The sequence below is a fragment of the Talpa occidentalis genome, unplaced genomic scaffold (assembly GCF_014898055.3).
Source record: "Talpa occidentalis isolate TD23 unplaced genomic scaffold, MPIMG_talOcc4v2.1 talOcc4.14, whole genome shotgun sequence".
NCBI classification, from domain to species: Eukaryota; Metazoa; Chordata; class Mammalia; order Eulipotyphla; family Talpidae; genus Talpa; species Talpa occidentalis.
Window position 1 is genome coordinate 32,875,522 of NW_023601433.1, and position 18,515 is coordinate 32,894,036.

At 34.9% G+C, this 18,515-nt stretch overlaps 1 protein-coding gene across 2 annotated transcripts in view; it reads left to right on the top strand.

Annotated features, from left to right (window-relative positions):
• FMN2 (formin 2) overlaps positions 1–18,515 on the top strand; it is a 308,497-nt gene that overhangs the window by 105,346 nt on the left and 184,636 nt on the right. For both annotated transcript variants that reach the window (XM_037510275.2, XM_054694909.1), the window contains exon 6: positions 1,641–1,791. In XM_037510275.2, coding sequence (XP_037366172.1) covers positions 1,641–1,791 — 151 coding nt within the window. The remainder of the gene's footprint in view (positions 1–1,640; positions 1,792–18,515) is intronic.

Genomic DNA, 18,515 nt, shown 5'->3' on the forward strand with positions numbered 1-18,515 from the left:
TGGGGTATGCAAAAAACATCTAAACCAAATGTGTAAAATAATTTAGTTTTGAAAATTTTATGGCAATGCCTCTAGATGGTTGGCAATGTGTATGATGTCAGAAAATCATAGTTAGAAGTAATATTTGTAAAAGAATACTTCCCATCAGGTATATTTGTTATAGAGCAACCCCGATATTAAACGGGTTCCTGGCTGTGGGTCCTCACCCGCGCGCTTTAAAGGGACTTATGAATACTCTACTACAGACACACGCAAAAGGGTTAATAAAAGGTTTATTTACAAGAGAAAAAGAAATAAGGAAAATGTACAACTCAGGGAGAAAATAGGGAAATAAAGTCTTTAATGCGTCCTACCCGATCCGACGACCTGGAAACCCAAAGTCACTCTCAGAGCTAGACGGACGCCGCGAGCTGGCCGAGAGCCCCAAAATGGAGAGAGCCCCAAAGCCCACATGTCTGCCTTTTGTATCCACCTGGCTGCTTAACCCCACCCTCAGGTCCCAGCCACCTTCCCTTGGGTGGTGATGGGATGTAGAGTTCCCAGTGTCTTTGGCTTTGGCCTGGGGTGGGGGTGGAGTCCACAAAGCCTGTATGGAATTTGCTTTGGGGCAGCCTTTTCCCCCTAACACTGGGGTGGGGGTGGAGTCCACAAAGCCTGTATGGAATTAGCTTTGGGACAGCCTTTTTCCCCTAACATATTGATGGCATATTACTTATCCATACATATTCTGGAGCCTACATTCCCTGGCACCTGAGATAATGCTGGGATAGTTGGCTGTGGAATTTTCTGGTAGGTGAAATAAACACACATTTACGAATGTCACTGTACTTCTTTAATATTTTGATTCTTTGATTTGTGTGTGTGTGTGCGTGTGTACTATGGCATGCATTTATAAATAAGCCACTATCATTTTCATTTCTGATATTAATTTTCTCTTCCCTGAGTCATATTGGGGGAAGAAATCTCCATTTTTGAATACTTCTAACTCATTCTCCTTGTAGTTGCCACATATGCTGATGCATCATTTCAAACTGTACCCCAGACTCTTTCAGATATGTTTTGTAAAGTTGTTTTGTTATCCTTTTGCCATTTTTAAACCAGGTTTATCCTTTTTAGTGATTGTATGAATGTGTAGTCACTAAGAATTCATATGATAATGGGGTGATAGCAGCAATAGGGAGATGCAGGATGCCATCTTGGATCACAGAATGATTTTCTATTTTGACCCATGAATAATACACATAGATAAGCTAAATTTGGATTATGAGATAGCAAACATTTCCTGCCTCTTTATAGCTCATAATAGGAGGGTTTTTTAAAATGTTTTTTACACGTTGACTTGATAGCTGAGAATTCCTGGAAATTATTATTTATAGCAAATGTTTAATTATATATTGCTGGTATTTTAATTTTCTCATCAGGTTATTAAAATAAAATGGTAGTCTTAAAGCAAAGACTCTTCTTCCTTACCTTATCTTCCCCCTCCTCTTCTTTGCCTTACTCTCCCTTCCTTCCATGCATACTTCCTGATTTTCTCATTTTTCTTTCTTCTGCCTTTCTGTCCTTCTTCCTTTCTGCTTACACTTACCATGATATTTTGTAGTTTTATTTGATGGCTTTTTCATTGGTCTTTTGCTTAGCTTGAGAGACTCCAGTACTTCTCTTATTTGGGAAAAAATTGAAGAGCCATCCATAGATTGTCATGAATTTGAGGAATTGTTTTCTAAAACTGCTGTAAAAGAAAGGAAGAAACCCATTTCTGACACCATCACAAAGACCAAGGCCAAACAAGTGAGTACTTGTGTTTTTTCTAAAATTCAACAGTGAGAAAGCTTTAGTGTGAATTTTCATTAGGAAAAAAAAAAAAAGCTTTGAAATTGTTTTCGAGTCTGTGTAACTTCCGTAGTCCTTAAACATACAGTAAGGTTAGACTTTCAGAACATTTGTTTAAGTAAGGCTACCCTAAGTAGAACAAATAATCATCTCTACCACGTGTTAATGTCTTATTTTATGTGTATCCTCATGGTACATATTAATCAAATTTTAGCAATTGCTTTTTTCCAGAATTAGCTGTCTAGAATACTCACTTGATTGAAATCTATCTAAGATATATGGATGGAAAGAAAAAAACAAGTGGGCAAAGAAAAAGCAGTGAGCAGGAAGTCTAGTAATTAATGATATATTTGGTATTTCGTTGTATTCTAACTTAACTGGGTGCTTTTTAGAAACCAACTAAACAGTCACTGTACGTGGTGTATGCAAGGAAGTCTCATATTTAGTTCTTGCATATTCATTTGGTGTTAGATCCTTCGACCTATTCTGTGACACCTGAATCATGAAAAAAATGTGCGTTTGGAGAAAATCATTTCCAAGCAACATTTTTTAAATGATATACCCAAGGCACTTGATCAGAAAATGAGATTGTCATAAATTTCTCTTTGGTATTATTCAAGAAAGTATAGTAAAACCCCATAATAATGAACCCCAGATAAAAGGTTTTGCTATTGATGCAGGGTACGGTAAAAGCACATGGAGGCAAGAGAATCCTGAGAAGTGCAATCTTGATGGACAGTAAAAGAGAGAAATGGGACCCCAAATCCCTAGGTTTATCCTTTTCCAGTCTCCCTAGATGAGTGGCAACTCATGGATGATTCCTTGAATTTTTTCTTTTGACCTGGAAGGTAACCAGATGTATTACCTAGAGTTGTTTCCATTGTTATTTATTTCAGAGCAAACAACTCCCACCAGGCAGATGCTGCCAAATGTAGTCAGGATCCACCAACTGAGTTGGTGGGCTGCTTCACAGGCATTTCTATTAATCTGGGAATGATTCAAACGCAAATAATATGTAGTTGAATGTTTCAGAACCTTATATTGTCTTTTAACTGGTCTCTGATGATGTAAGAGCAGTGACTATGAAAAATTGGACAGTACCTGGAACATTATAGGCACTGAGTAAATATTTATTTAGAAAAATAGAGCAGTTGACTGAAGGAAGGCTTTATAAAAATCAGTAACTATGCCCATTAATAATTAAAAACCAAAAAGTCATTCATCTCATAATAATCAACACAGTGAAGGTAGCAGTGTTTACTTTAACAATAAATAGAAAATCACATTTTCTCTGTAGAGGTTAATATTAAAAAATAATCCTTTTTTGTAATATATTTGCATATATATATTACATATAGTCAGGATCCACTAGCTGGATCTTAAAATGAGTCATCATATTTGTTCTCGTGGATGTATCAGAGATGGAAAAGCTGTCTGGGCAAGAATATGAATGGAAAGTGCAGACATTAAGGAGAGTGTGACAGTAAGGATAGTTGTTTGATAAATAGGCAGATGTGACTCATCTGATAGAGATATGTCCTTTTCCACCAATGAGATTCTCTGAAAATCATACCTGCTTCACCTCCCATCGCCATTTATTTCTGTTACATGAACTCAGATAAAAAGATGCTTCATTTGCTGCCCAAGATTATAGGACTTCATAATTTATTTGATACATAGTACTCCAGTTCTAGTTAAATCGTCAAAATTTCAAATTCAGCTAGTTGATATGGCATGACATTTTAAATATGAACCATGCATGTGTATTGAACATCATTTCAACAATCACCTCACTCTGTCCTTAAGATGTTTCATAAACTGTGGAAAGAGAATTTGCCAGTGCTGTAATTTGCACTTGGCTGGCGACACTTGAGAGTTTTTGGAGCACCCTTCTTCTTGAATCCTGATGAACTCATTCGGCATGTCCTCAGCCTAGATCTTGGTTACAAGTTTTTCATTTCAGATCTGTTTTCATAGGAATACAAATATTTTTTTCTTGTATGCTGGAGAGAGGAAAAATCTGCTGTGAAGTGAAACATTGCTGAAGAAAGCTAATTTTATTTAATTTAGCTGTATTTGGCAGAAAAATCTATCCATTCCATCTACTTGAGACATTTAAAATTTTGTCTAAGGAAGATGTTTTCATATAGTTTCCTTTTAATGGGAATGTGTACTGATTGTATACGCAGACATTTTGGTACCTCATGATTAATTTTTCAGTGAAATTAATGGCTTTAATGCTGTGGACTTTGTTTATGAATGTATTTCAAGCAAGTCTTATATACAATGGAAACTAAAAGTTCTTTTCTTTAAATATTAAAAATAGTCAAATAATTTTTCAGTGATTTATTTTCTTTAATGTAAGATTGTGATTGAATGCACTGGTATTTAATGAGGTGACTGTGCTTTGTTTATTCTTTTGGAAGAGACATTTTCAGTGCACATTGTTGTTTGGCTTAAGGAGGAGGAATGTTATTCTCAGTTTGAAGACTAATGTAATGATGAATATCTCAAATTTCTCGATCATTTTTAGAATGATTTAGAACCTCAAACAAAACACATAGAATTTATATTTGTTCTCTGATGAATTCTTAGTTTATCCTTTATTTTGAAGTATTACAACATGAAAAGATAAACTGAGACGCTATTAGGATTTTTTTCCTTGTTTGGTTTTCTATTTATCACCTTAACAAAGTGAATATGATACTTATACATTAGAATTAAATATTAATCTGCTGACAACAGCAACAGTAGCTCTCAAAGAAATGAGGAAAACAGAAAAAGCAATCTTATATGATGCCCATGTTTAAAACATCCATACCATACATACTTGACAAGTTTTAGGGTATGCTTTAGAGCTAGTAAATATTTAATCTAATCTCCTTTACATTGCAGGGTAAATAAGTGGTTATTAATGTTGGTAATGATTCTAAATCTCAGGGTCTTTCAGTTCAAATAAAGATTAAGTTTCAAGTTTATGAGCAGGAAAATGAAAGAATTTGATTTGAATGATTTTAATTATAAGAGTTGCCTTTAAAAGCAGTTTTGCATTTATCCAGTGTCTAAAGAGGTCATAAGCAAATATGGTTTAGTAAACACATAGTAGTAGGAACAGTAGTACTAGTAACAACAGTAGTAATTACGACATGTCGACAATGAAATAATCATGGAAACCACAGGTGTATGTTGTACTTTAACTTCTAAGTACCATGTGATAGTCTTTGTTTTTTAGCACTGTACTTAGATTAATTTATATACAACATGTAATCTTATGAAATAGACACCCAATCCATAATGGATAGTACAGAAAGCTGAGTTGTAAAAGAATTAAATAATCTTCCCAGATTAGTAAAAGACAAAACTTTTGTTCAAACTTTAGCCCTGTATCTCCAAGGCCTGTTCTTAGTAATTAAGTATGAAATGTGGATATGAAATATTTTACATGAGTATAAATACATTATTTATATGAAGATCAGAATACTTTTAAAAAGAATTTGATTTTGTATGGCTTTTCACATATGCTCAATATTTAAATGACTGTAGTTACACTTAGGAAATTTTGTGGGGATACTTTTAAAGTTTTTTTGTATATTCTAGCAGATTTTGACAGTTACATAAATTATCATGTTATTAGACATGACATTGGCTCAGTTAAGTAAAAGTTTGAGGGATGTGAACTTTAGATGCACATAAGTTTCTGTAAATGGTAAAATCAAATACTTTTTGCTTGTGGAGTGTAAATGCTGGTTGGGGATGTACAGCCACTGTGGTTAAATCTCACCAGATGTTCAGTGATGATACTTTAATTCACCCCATGACAGTAAAGGAACCATCTCTGTAAAACATACCTTATGTAAATGATATCTAATCATGCTTAAAAGATCTGTTAAGGAAAATGCAACCTAAAATGTAAATTTGCACACAAGAGTTAACAAGAGTGAATAAGAAGAATCTGTTTTTTTTTTAATACAAGACTGACATTTGTATGACTTTTTAATACAACAAAAGTTAATCTCTTTTGTTCTGTTCATCAGATTCAAATGCTCTGCCCAAAGAATGGAGGAGAAAAATGAGTCATGATAGCTAAATATTTGTTGGTTTTCAGTTTCTGAAACATGATTAGAAAAATAGAGTTAAATTTGCTACTTATAAGAGCAAGTATTGGAAAGATTCATTAGAATCTCCATTTAGTGCAGATATAAATGTTAAGAAATTAGACATTTGATATTCTGTTCAATCTTTCCATTGTGCTTGCTGAACAAACCTCTAAAAAGGCTTTTTTAAGGTAAAAATAACAGCAGTGAGAGAAGAAGCAATCATTCAGATGTTCCTGTACGATACTATACTATGTAATGCCTCTAAACATTCTTACATGAATACTATAATAATTATCACTGAAGGGCTTCCTAATAGGTTGGGCATTGGGAAAATATATGTGGTATATTACAGGTATTTTATGCCACTATAATATTAACTTACCTGAAAAGGAAAAGGGAGAATATATTTTACCTGTAAATCTTTCTTACACTTTTATGTATTTATTGTAAATTTCATTTTTAGATTTAAAAAAATGTTTTGTCATATCAATGGATGTGTTTCATAGTGTGAATTGAATGACTGAATGTAGAAGTCTAGTTTTATATATTGGAGACAATTTTCCCTGTCATAGCTGACAAGAATGTGTTTTGGTTGATTTGGACAGTTATATTTGTCTTTTACACTAAATATCTAAAATAATGTCTGAAATGCCAAATATCTTATAATAAGACATTTTGGATTTGCTTCAGAGATATATAATAAACTCTTGGTACTTAGTAACTTTTAACTTAACATCTGTTTTTAATAGAATACATTCCTATTGCAAGTCTTAAAAATGTATTTACATAGAAAACCACATTAAAATACAAAGCTGTAATTAACTAACAAGATTTTGTAGAACCTGGATTTGCTTTAGATGTTGGAAGATTTATTATTTTTGAAGATGTTATTCCTATAACTATTTGTGGAGCATACCCACTCAATGCAAAGAATGCAACAATAAACCCCTTTATTTTAAAATTTCCTTCAGCCTCAAATTGTTTCTATGCTTCTTAGTAATAACTTGAAAAAACTCCAATGGCATAATAAAAAGGAAATATAAATAGGCCAATGATCCTTGACTTTGCTAGATTATGTATTAGGAAAATTACTTTTGATTAATTGTACATTGGAGTGCACAAAATCTAATCATGATGCTGAATATTAATTTATTTGGATTTTATGTTCATAGCATTTGATGCTATTGAGATTCTTTCAGACTATGTATTTTAAAAGGGAGTGTTGGTTTTTAATGGCTGGAATGTTCTGTTCATCATGTTCCACAGGAATTGATGATAGGGATGTTTAGCAAATCATTGTTTTATGATTATCTATGAAAAGCAAAACATCCTTGTTAAAAGTAAGGAAGGACTTTTTGGTCATTTACAGAATCTAAATTCCATTTGATGCAGATGATGGGAGAGTATTTTCTCAATTCTGGTAATATGGAGTGGAGCAGTGACTCCAGAGAAATTTGGGGAGCTAAGAGAGTGAGCACCAATTTCTTGCAGTGTTGTACCTTTTTCTTGATCTGATAGAAGCACAGTTTTTTCATTTCAGCAGGAGTACAAAAAAGAAAAGAAGTTGCTGTTCCAACCTGTAAGAGAAAATATTATGTAATCCAAGTGACTAGATTTGAATTAATCTTCATGCTCACATATATACTATAAATAATAAGAGCTGTGGATGGATATGAGTTGAACAGAACAGGTTGGCTGGATAGGGTGAGGCTTTGTGAAAGAGATGGGATCTCCAGAGAGAATTAAGGTTGCATTTTTTTAATGGCACCATGCATAAAGCTTTAATGGCGCCATGAGTAAAGGGTGCATTTTTAATACATCACTTTATGACAACCATAGGAAATCATAGATTTCTCCATGTGGGAAACTTCTGAGAGTTTCAGAAATATGAGTAAAACTTGTGAATATAGATGAATGTATTTCCTTCTTATCCTCCTAGCAATACCCTATGTGTATCATTTTAGATAGAAGGATGAAAATTGTTTTCAGATAAATTGAGTGGGATATTTTATTTTTTTTATTTTAATTATGTTACTTATTTTCTTACACAGCTGTTTTAATTTTGGGACAGTATTTGATTTCTCCCCTCAGGTATAGTCCCTGTAGTTCTCCCACCACCATAACACACTGATCCATCGCCACATTCCCTTGTGCTCTTCTCTCCCTTGTTTTAACTCCTTGCTACCCTTTCCTCTTCTGTATGCCTCAGATCCATTCTGTAAATAAGTGAAACAACCGGACATTTATCTTTTTCCTTATGATTTATTTCACATAGCATCATCCCTGCCAGTGCCCTCCATGTTGACACAATTGGCATGAGTTTATCTTTTATTTCTGCTAAGTAGCATTCCATTGTGTATATAAACCACATCTTGGTCCATTCATTTGTTTTGTGGCATTGAGGTTGTTCCCATATATAGCTGTTGTAAATAGTTCTGCAATAAACATAGAATTCAGGTTTCTTTTTGAATTAGTGTTTTTGTGTTCTTTGGGTATATACCAAGGAATGGAATTACTGGGCCATCTGTTACTTCCATTTTTAGTGTTTTGAGGGACCCCCACACATCTCCCCATAGAGACTGCACCAGTTTACATTCTCATCAACAGTGTAAGAGGGTTCCTTTTCCACCACATCCTCTCCAGCATTTGTTGTTTCTGGTTTTTTAATATGGTACATTCTCACAGGAGCTAGCTGATATCTCATTGTGATTTCCACTTGCATTTCCCTGATAATAAGTGATAATAAGTGATGTTGAACATTTTTTCATATGCCTGTTGGGTGTTTGCATTTCTTCTTTGGAGAAGGATCTTTTTGCTGCCATTTTTTGATTGGGTTGTTTGCTTAGTTTTTGTTGAGTTGTGTAAGATCTTTGTAGATCTTTGATATCAGTCCCTTATTAGATATATGGTGTGCAATAATTTTCTTCCAGTCAGTAGGGTGTTTCTTTGTTTGGGTTGCTGTCTCTTTTGCGGTATGGAAGATTATTAGTTTGATGTAGTCCTCCCAGCTATTTATATTTTTCTGTGTTTTCCCTATAACTGGAGATAAATCTTCAAAAATGTTCTGAGGTTTATGTCATAGAATGTTTTGACCATGTTTTATTCTATATATTTTATGATTTTGAATCTTACATCCAAGTTTTTTTTAATCCATTTTTATTTTATTTTTGTGTATGGTGTGAAATAGTAGTCTAGTTTCATTCTTTTGCACATGGTAGTCCAGTTTTCCCAGAAACATTTATTGAAGAGGCTTTAATTTTTCCAGTGATTATATTATCTGACTGTTTTTGTAGATCAGTTAACGTATATGTGTGGTTTTATTTCTGGGCTTCCAATTCTATTCCATTGGTTTGTGTGTCTGTTATTTGTTCCAATGCCATGCTGTTTTTGTTATTAAGATTTTGTAATATATTTGGAAATATGGAAGTGTAATATCTCCATTCTTCCCCTTTTTGGTCAGGAGAGCTTTGGCTATTTGATTTTTTTTTTTTGTGACTTTATATGAATTTCAGCAATATTTGTTCCATTTCCTTGAAGAATGCCATTGAAATTTTTTTTTGGAATTGCATTGAAACTGTAAATTGTTTTTGATAGGATGACCATTTTGATATTGTTTCTTCTCATCCATGAACAATGTCTTTTCTACTTCTTTGCATCTTCAATTTCCTTTAGCAATGTTTCATAATTCTTTTTTTGTATAGGTTTTTCACCAACTTTGTTCAATTTAATTGCAGGTATTTAAATATTTTTGGTACAATTTTAAATGGGGTGATTTTCTTTATTTCTTCCTGTTCAGTTTGATTGTTTGCATTGGAAGGTTACTGATTTTTGTTTCTTGATTTTGTAACCTGCTACTTTACTGACCTGGTTTATTGCTTTAATTATTACTTTTTAAAAAGATTTTTATTTATTTATGCATACAAGAACCAGGGTACAGGCCAGATATGCAAGAGGGTGAGAGGATTCCCTAGAGACAGAGTGGGAAACAGAACAGGCAGACTGACTGAAATACACTGCTGAGGGAAGCAGCAGGCAAGACGGGAGAGGTCTACCACGCCATGTGTGTATCTCTGTGGCTGGCGGGGATTGAACCTGCACTGCAGAGGCTGTAGACAGCTTCACAGTGCTGCTCTCAACTGCCTGTGCCACCAGGGAGGCCCCTGTATTAATTATTTTTCCATGGGTTTTTTTCCATTTTTTTTTAGTGTTTTCTCTGTGTTATTATAACATCTATAAATAGTGAAATTTTTATTTCTTTCCCAAATTTTTAAAAATCTTATCTTTTAATTTTTTATTTTTTTTAATTAAGTAGGATTGTATTTATTCTCTTGGCCTATCTGTGTTTTTCACTTTTCTGAGTTGAGCAGCTATTACTTAGAAAAGGAACACAAGCATTTATTTTGATAGATATTTCAAGGAAAAGTAAAGAAATTTCATGCAGATGGAACCAATTTTTTTTTAACTGTCTTTTTCTTACCTAATTGCTCTAACCCAGACATCCAGTATTATATTCAAATACAGTGGTGAAGTGGACATCCTTGTCTTGTTCCAGACCTTACTGAAAAGGCTTTCAGTTTTTCACCATTGAGAATGATGTTAGCTGTGGGTTTGTTGTATATGACTTTTCTCTGAAATTATTCAAGGGCCTTCATCATAAATGGATGTTCAGCTTTATGAAATGATTTCTTGGCACCAATTATATGATTGTATCATTTTTCTTTTTCTTTTTATTTATGTGATGAATTATTTTGATTCATTTTCACATGTTGTGTCCATCCTTGTGTCCCTGAAATAAATCTCACTTGTTTTTTTTTTAAAGATTTTTTTATTTATTTATACAAGCACTGGGTACAGTCAGAAGCACGGGAGGGTGAGAGAATTCACCTGAGTCAGAGCGGAGAGCAGAGCAGGCAGACTGACGAAGCATACTGCTGAGGGGAGCAGCGGGAGGCAGGAGAGGTCTGTGTGCCATGTGGGACCCTCGCTGGTGGCCGGGGATCGAACCAGTGCTGCAGAGGCTGCGGGCAGCTTTGCAATCCAGTGCTCAACTTCTGCACCACGGGGGAGGCCCAATCTCACTTGGTTTTGGTGTAGAATTCCTTTGATGAATTGTTGTATTCAATTTGCCAAGGTTTTATTGAGAATTTTATCATCTTTGTTAATTGGTGTCGGAATCATTATTCATTGGTGGGAGATTGGTGCAGGATTGTTGTGTTTTTGTGTGTGTGATGTCTTTGGTTTTTGTATTAGTTTGTAAAATGTGTTTTGTAGTATGTCTTCTTCCTCAATTTTTGAAACAGTTTTTGGAGGATAAGCATTAGTTTTTCTTTGAACATTAATTAGAACAAACTTGTGAAACCACCTGGTCCTAGGATTTTGTTTTTTTGGGGACATTTTGATTACTATTTCAATTTCCTTACTTGTAATTGGTTTGTTCAAGTATTGTATCTTCTTTATTCAGCCTTGGGTGATTGCATGATTCTAAAAATTTGCCTATCTCATCTAGACTGTTAAACTTATTTGCATGTAAATGTTCATAGTAATTATCTCCTGGATTTCTGTTGTGTTCATTGTAATTTCTTCTCTTTCAGTAGTGAGCCTACATATTTGAGATTTCTCCTTCTTTTTCTTTGTAAGCCTACTTAGAGGTTTGTCTATTTGTTCATTTTTTCCCAAAGAACCAGATTTTGGTTTCATTTGTAATTTGGACCGTTTTTTTTTTTTTTTTTTTTTAAAAATTCTATTCCATTTATTTCTGCTTGATTTGTTATTTTCATTCTTCTACTGGATTTTTTTCTTCTTGTTCCCCTTCCTCAAGATAGGAAGTTAGTTTGCTTCTTTGAATTCATTTTTGTTTCTTGGTGTGGGCCTGTATTGTTTTTTTTATTATTTAAATTTTATTTTTATATTCACCATACAATTACAACCCCCCTTATTTTGACCGCAATCCCTCCCCTCCCTGCCCCCCAACCCCCATAGAGTATCTCTGGTTTATAGTTGTTTGTTGATTTTGATATTTTCTTTCTTATAGTTATTCTTTTTCCTGGTCCCTTATTTAAGTTTTCTAGATTCCTGCTATGAGTGAGACCATCCGGTATTTTTCTTTTTCTTTCTGGCTTATTTCGCTGAGCATGATCCCTTCCAGCGCCATCCATGTTGCTGCAAATTGCATGTGTTTCTCTTTTTTGATTGCTGAGTAATATTCCATGGTGTGTATGTACCACATCTTCTTGATCCAGTCATCTATTTTTGGGCATTTGGGTTGTTTCCAAAGCTTAGCTATTGTAAACAGTGCTGCTGTAAACATAGGGGTGCAGGTGCTCTTTGGAATTGATGTTTTTGTGTCCATTGGGTAAATACCTAGGAGTGGAATCGCTGGATCATATGGAAGCTCTATGTTTAGTAGGTCCAGCAATCTCCATAGTGGTTGGACCAGTTTGTACTCCCACCAACAGTGCAGGAAAGTTCCTTTTTCTCCACAACCTCGCCAACATTTGTTGTTGCTAGTTTTTTTAATTTGTGCCATTCTCACTGGTGTAAGATGGTATCTCATGGTAGTTTTGATTTGCATTTCCCTGATTACAAGTGATGCTGAACATTTTTTCATATGCCTGTTGGCCATTTGCATTTCCTCTTCAGAGAAGTTTCTTTTTAGCTCTTCTGCCCATTTTTGACTGGATTGTTTTCTTTGTTTTTGTTAAGTCTCATCAGCTCTTTGTAGATTTTTGTGATCAGTCCTTTATCATTAGTGTTGTGTGCAAAAATGTTCTCCCAGTTGGTGGGGTTTCTCTTTGTTTTGTTATTGTCTCTTTTGCTGTGCAGAAGCTCTTTAATTTGATGTAGTCCCAGCTGTTTATCTTTGCCTTCACTATCACTGCTTTGGGTGATGTGCTTATATGCTTCCTCTTAATCCTGCTTTTGCTGTGTCCCATACATTCTTGGAGGTGGTGTCCTCATTTTAATTTTTTTTATTTCTTTGATTTCCTCATTAACTCAGTGTTCTTCAGTAGTTTGTTTTTCAGTCCCACATAATGTGGGTCTTTCTTTTTGTAGTTGATTTCTAGTTTGATATCTTTTTTTTTAAGATTTATTTATTTATTTATTTATTTATTATTTATTTATTTATACAAGCACTGGGTACAGTCAGAAGCGCGGGAGGGTGAGAGAATTCACCAGAGCCAGAGCAGGGAGCAGAGCAAGCAGAAGGACGGAAGTACACTGCTGAGGGGAGCAGCGGGCGGCAGGAGAGGTCTGAGCGCCATGTGGGACCCTCCTCCAGTGGCCGGGGAGAGCCGGGGATCGAACTGGCATTGCAGAGGCCGCGGGCAGCTTTGCAACCCAGTGCTCAACCGTTGCGCCACGGGAGGCCCTCATTTATTGTTTCTAATAAATGTTTCAGCTGGAGTGTTTAGGGTTTTCTATCTTCAAATAATGATAAGAATTTTCCTTCTTTTGCAATCTGGATTCCTTTTATTTCTTGTTGCCTGATTGTTCTGGTTAAAACTACTTCTAATACTGAACTTATTATGAGTAGTGAAAGTAGACTTCCTTTACTCATTCCTTATCTTAAAGGAAAAGCTCAGTTTTTGACCTTTGAGCTTCATTAGCTATGAGTTTATAATATACTGTGTTTATTATTTGATCGATTTTACACAAACTCTATATGCCAAGCGTTTTTGTCATAAATGGGTGCTGTGTTTTTTCAAATGCTTTAGAGAAAGCATTTCTTGATATCATCATTTATGTCCTTTTATTGATTTTTCATATGTTAATTAATTTGTATATGTTAAACCATCCTTGCATCACTGGAATAAATACAAATGGTCATAATATATGATCCTTTTAATGTAGTGTCAAATTCCATTTACTATTACTTTGTTGAGAATTTTGGCTTTTTTATTTATTTTTTATTTTTTTATTTTTTCTTTGAAAATAAGAATTATTTATTTCATATAAAGTTTTCCAGCAGTTTTCACAATAGTTGTCATTTTGAAGATGCTTGGAATCTTATAATTAAATCTTAAAAATAATCTTTTTTTAAAATTATTTATTTATTTATTTATTTTTTATAATAAATTTTATTTTTATATTCCCCATACAATTTCAACCCCCCCATTTTGACCAATTTTGGCTTTTTTTATTAATCAGAGATATTGGTCTACCTTATGTGTGTGATGTCCTTCATATGGTTTGTTGTTATGGTAATATTGGTCTTATAAAAAATGTTAGGAAGGGCCTCCGCTGGTGGCACAGGGGTTGAGCGCTGGGTTGTGAAGCTGCGCACAGCCTCAGCAGCACCGGTTTGATCCCTGTCCGCCAGAGGAGGGTCCCACGTGGTGCACAGACCTCTCCTGCTACCCGCTGCTCTCCTCAGCAGTGTACTTCGTCACTCTGCCTGTTCTGCCCCCCGTTCTGGCTCTGGTGAATTCTCTCACCCTCCTGCGCTTTTGACTGTACCCAGATCTATCTTATAGATAGATACCCTCATCTATCTTAATTATTTGAAGTCTTGGTATTATTTCCTCGTAAATCCATTTGGTCTTGGACTTTTGATTTTGGTGATTTTTTTAATTTCCTAATTGCCATTATTGTGATGGGTCTATTCAAGATTCCTTTTTTTTTTTAAGATTTATTTATTTATGCATACAAGAACTGGGGTACAGGCCAGCAGTGTGGAAGGTGAGAGGATTCACCAGAGACAGAGTGGGGAACAGAACAAGCAGATTGACTGAAGTACACTGCTGAGGGAAAGCAGCGGGTGAGTCAGGAAAGGTCTGCTGTGCCATGTGGGTAGCTCCCTGGCTGAGCATCGAACTTGTGCTACAGTGGCTGCAGATAGCATCATAGGTTGCATCTTAACCCCTTGTGCCACCAGGGAGGCTCAAGTTTTCTATTTCTTCCTGGTTCAATGTTATTAAACTGTATTGTTCTAAAAATTTATACAGTTCTTCAAGATTATCAAATTTATTGATGAACAGTTGTTCATAATAGCCTTTTATAATCTTTGAAATTTCTATGATATCCTTTGTAATTTGTCTTTATTTCTAATTCATTTTATTAAAGTTTTCTCTGCTCTTTGTGAGCCAAGCTATATAAATGTGTTGTTTGTTGGTTTTATTTATCTTCTCAAATCACCAACTCTTGGTTTCATTGATTTTTTTGTTGTATTATAATTTTGTTTTCTAGTTCTTCTTTAAATCTTATTATCCACTGTCTTCTATTAACTTTTGACTTTTTTTCCACATTGCTTTAAGTGTAAGGCTAAATTATTTGCCTGAGATTTTTCATGTTTCTTAACGTAGGTCTTTATTGCAATTAACTTCCTTTCACTTTTGCTGCATCTACAGATTCTGATAATATAGATCTTCATTTTTGTTTATTCAGTAATACGGTGATTATTGAGAAGCATGTTGTTTTGTTTAAAATCTTTTGAAGATTTTCCAGTTTTCTTTTTGAAGTTGATTTATAATTTTATAGTGTTATGATAAAAAAATACTTGGTATGGTTTTAATCTTCATAAGTTTACTGACTCTTGATTTGTATCCAAAAATATGGTCCTTATCAATATGCCATGTGCACTTGAAAATGTTTTGGGGTGAAATATTCTGTATATATTTATTAATCCCATTTGATCTAACATGTCCTTTATGGTTATTGCTTCTTTACTTATTCTCTGTCTTGATTTGCCCATGGTTGTAAGTGGGATTTTAAATTACCTTACTATTAGTGTATTTTTGCCAGTGTTTCACTTTAGTTTTATAATTTAGTTTTGGTAATATATACAATTAGTTTTAGTAATTGCTTTTTATGTCTTTTTTCTTGCTTTATACATCATTGGTTTGTATCTTTTCACTGTCGTTAGTTTTTAATTATCATATAATGCCTCTCTCATTCTGTTATAACTATTTTCAAATGGAAATCTCATTTATTTGATATAAGTATGGTTGTTCCTGCCTTGTTTTGATTATCATTTGCTTGTAGGATTGTTTTTAATACTGACTTTCTATTTTTATTTTTTTATATTTATTTATTTAAGCATACAAGAACTGGGGTACAGACCATAGGTGTGGGGGGTGAAAAGATTCACTAGAGACAGATTTGGGAACAGAACAGGCAGACAAACTGAAATACACTGCTGAGGGGAGCAGTGGGTGAGACAGGATAGGTCTGCTGCGCCATGTGGGTAGCTCCCTGGCTGGCCAAGGATTGAATTTATGCTGCAGAGGCTGCAGATAGCTTCATCGTGCTGTGCTTAACTCCTTGAACCACCAGGATGGCCCTTAAGACTGACTTTAAATCTACATTTGTCTTTAGAAATAAGATTGTTTCTTAGGTTTTTCTTCTCTGGATTTTGTTTTGAGGTTTTTCTTCTATGGATTTTGTTTTAAATACCTTTAAAACTGTTCTGTACTTGAAACTAATTGATGGATAGATTTCAAACTTGTTATGATGATTCTAATTTTTTTTCTCCCCCTGTACATTTTGTATTTTTGATGTCTTCTGCTTCTTGATAGAATTTCCTTTCAGATGGCTTTAATATTTCTTGCAAGGCCAGTTTAGTGGTGAAGATTTCTTTTAAATTTTGTTTGTGAAGTTCTTTATCCTCCTTTATTTTTGAATGACAACCTAGTAGAATAAAGTGTCCTTAGTCAAAAATTCTTTTCATTGAGAACTTTAAATATATCATACCAATCCTTTTTGATCTACAAGGCTTCCATTGAAATTCACAGATAATGATATTTGTATTTCTCTGTTTATTTTTTGTTTTTCTCTGGATGCTTTCAGTATTTTTTCCTTGTCACTAATTTTTAGCAGTTTAATTATAATATTTTTTGGAGTATATATGTTTGGGTTTATTATGCATGACACTTGTTAGACCTCTTGGATCAGAATGTTTATTTTCCACATTAGGGATATTTGCTATTATTTCTTTAAAATGATGTAGGTCTTTGTTTTTTAATGTTGTCCATTAAGTCTTTTACACAGTTTTCATTCTTTTATTACCCTTTTTGCTGGTCTGCATGAGTTTTCTGCTATTGTGAGTTCACGCTTGCTGATTCTATGAGCTGCTGCTTCTGTCTACTGTCAAGTTCCTCCCACTATTGTATTTTTTTTTAAAGATTTATTTATTTATTTATACAAGCACTGGGTACAGTCAGAAGCAGGGGAGGGTGAGAGAATTCACCAGAGTCAGAGCGGAGAGCAGAGCAGGCAGACTGACGAAGTACACTGCTGAGGGGAGCTATGGGCGGCAGGAAAGATTGGCGCGCCATGTGGGACCCTCCTCCAGTGGCCAGGGAGCCGCTGGGGATCGAACCAGCACTGCAGAGGCTGCGGGCAACTTCGCAACCCAGCCCTCAACCGCTGCGCCACCGGGGAGGCCCCCACTATTGTATTTTTTAATTTAGTTATAGAATTGCTCATGTTCATTATTTCTGTTTAAAACGGTGTCATTTTTTTTCTATCTTTGTTGTAAATCTAATTTTCTTCATTAATTTTTTTTTTTTTAGTTCAATCAACATAGTTAGGACTGTTGCTTTAAAGTTATATTCCAGTAAATTACTGAGTTCTGCTGGATTTAAATTTTTCCCAGGGAATTTTTTTATTCTATATTGTATAATATATTCCCCTCTATTATTTGTAATTTTATGGGTGAGCTAAACAGTTTTCGTTCCTTGTCTTGATGCAATGGTCTTATATTAAGATTACAAATTGCAGCGTATAATCCTAGGTTGTTTGTTCCTAATCCTGGGTGTCTATTGCTTTGTTACAGTGACACTTCTGTGCCTGTTTGGATGACGGGGGCTGTCACGCTGGCAAAACATAGGCACCAGGAAAGGGGCATAGGATGCTTAGAGGTAACTGCTACGGACTACAACCAAGAGTTCAAAGCTCTAAAGTAGTTTCTAGTACTGGAGTTTATATTGGGATTTGAACTATCCTCTTCCCATCAAATAGGTCCTCAGTGCTTCCCCAATAATCTTAGATGAGCATTAATTCCTCAGCTGTGGTCTAGCTCTAGTTAGTACCTTCTGCAGGTAGTTACCCCCAGGTGTATTGGAAACAGCAGAACGATGGGTTCAGCCTGCAAACAGGCTGATGTCTCAGCTGCCATCACAGGCAGAAAATGGGTATGTTTCTCAGGATTTGTAGGCTAGGAGTTCTCAGTTCTGTGTGGAAGACTGCATTGTTGATATACCTCTCTCAATGCTCTCTCAGTGACTGTGGAATCTGGAGGGGGCTATGGTTGGGAGAGAGCCTACTTCCTATTAGGATACAACTGTGGCCAGGGTCTGTTCCCAAGTCCTTTTATGTAGTCTTTTCCTGAGGTGCAAGCTCCTGCTTCAAATCTTTAACTAGAGGTGATTTAAACTTTGACTAGAATCAGCCAGCACCTTTTGGTGAGTAATTTTCCAGCAGTGGCCCCAGGCTGGGGTGGGATTGGTATTTAGCATAACACAGCAAATATTTTTCCTTTTGGAATTCTTTTGTGCAGGGTTCTTCCCACACACATAAAGTTCCTGAAAAAGGCCTTCCCCACAGGCTTGAATTCCAGTTGCCTATCTCAATAATCACAGGTTCAAT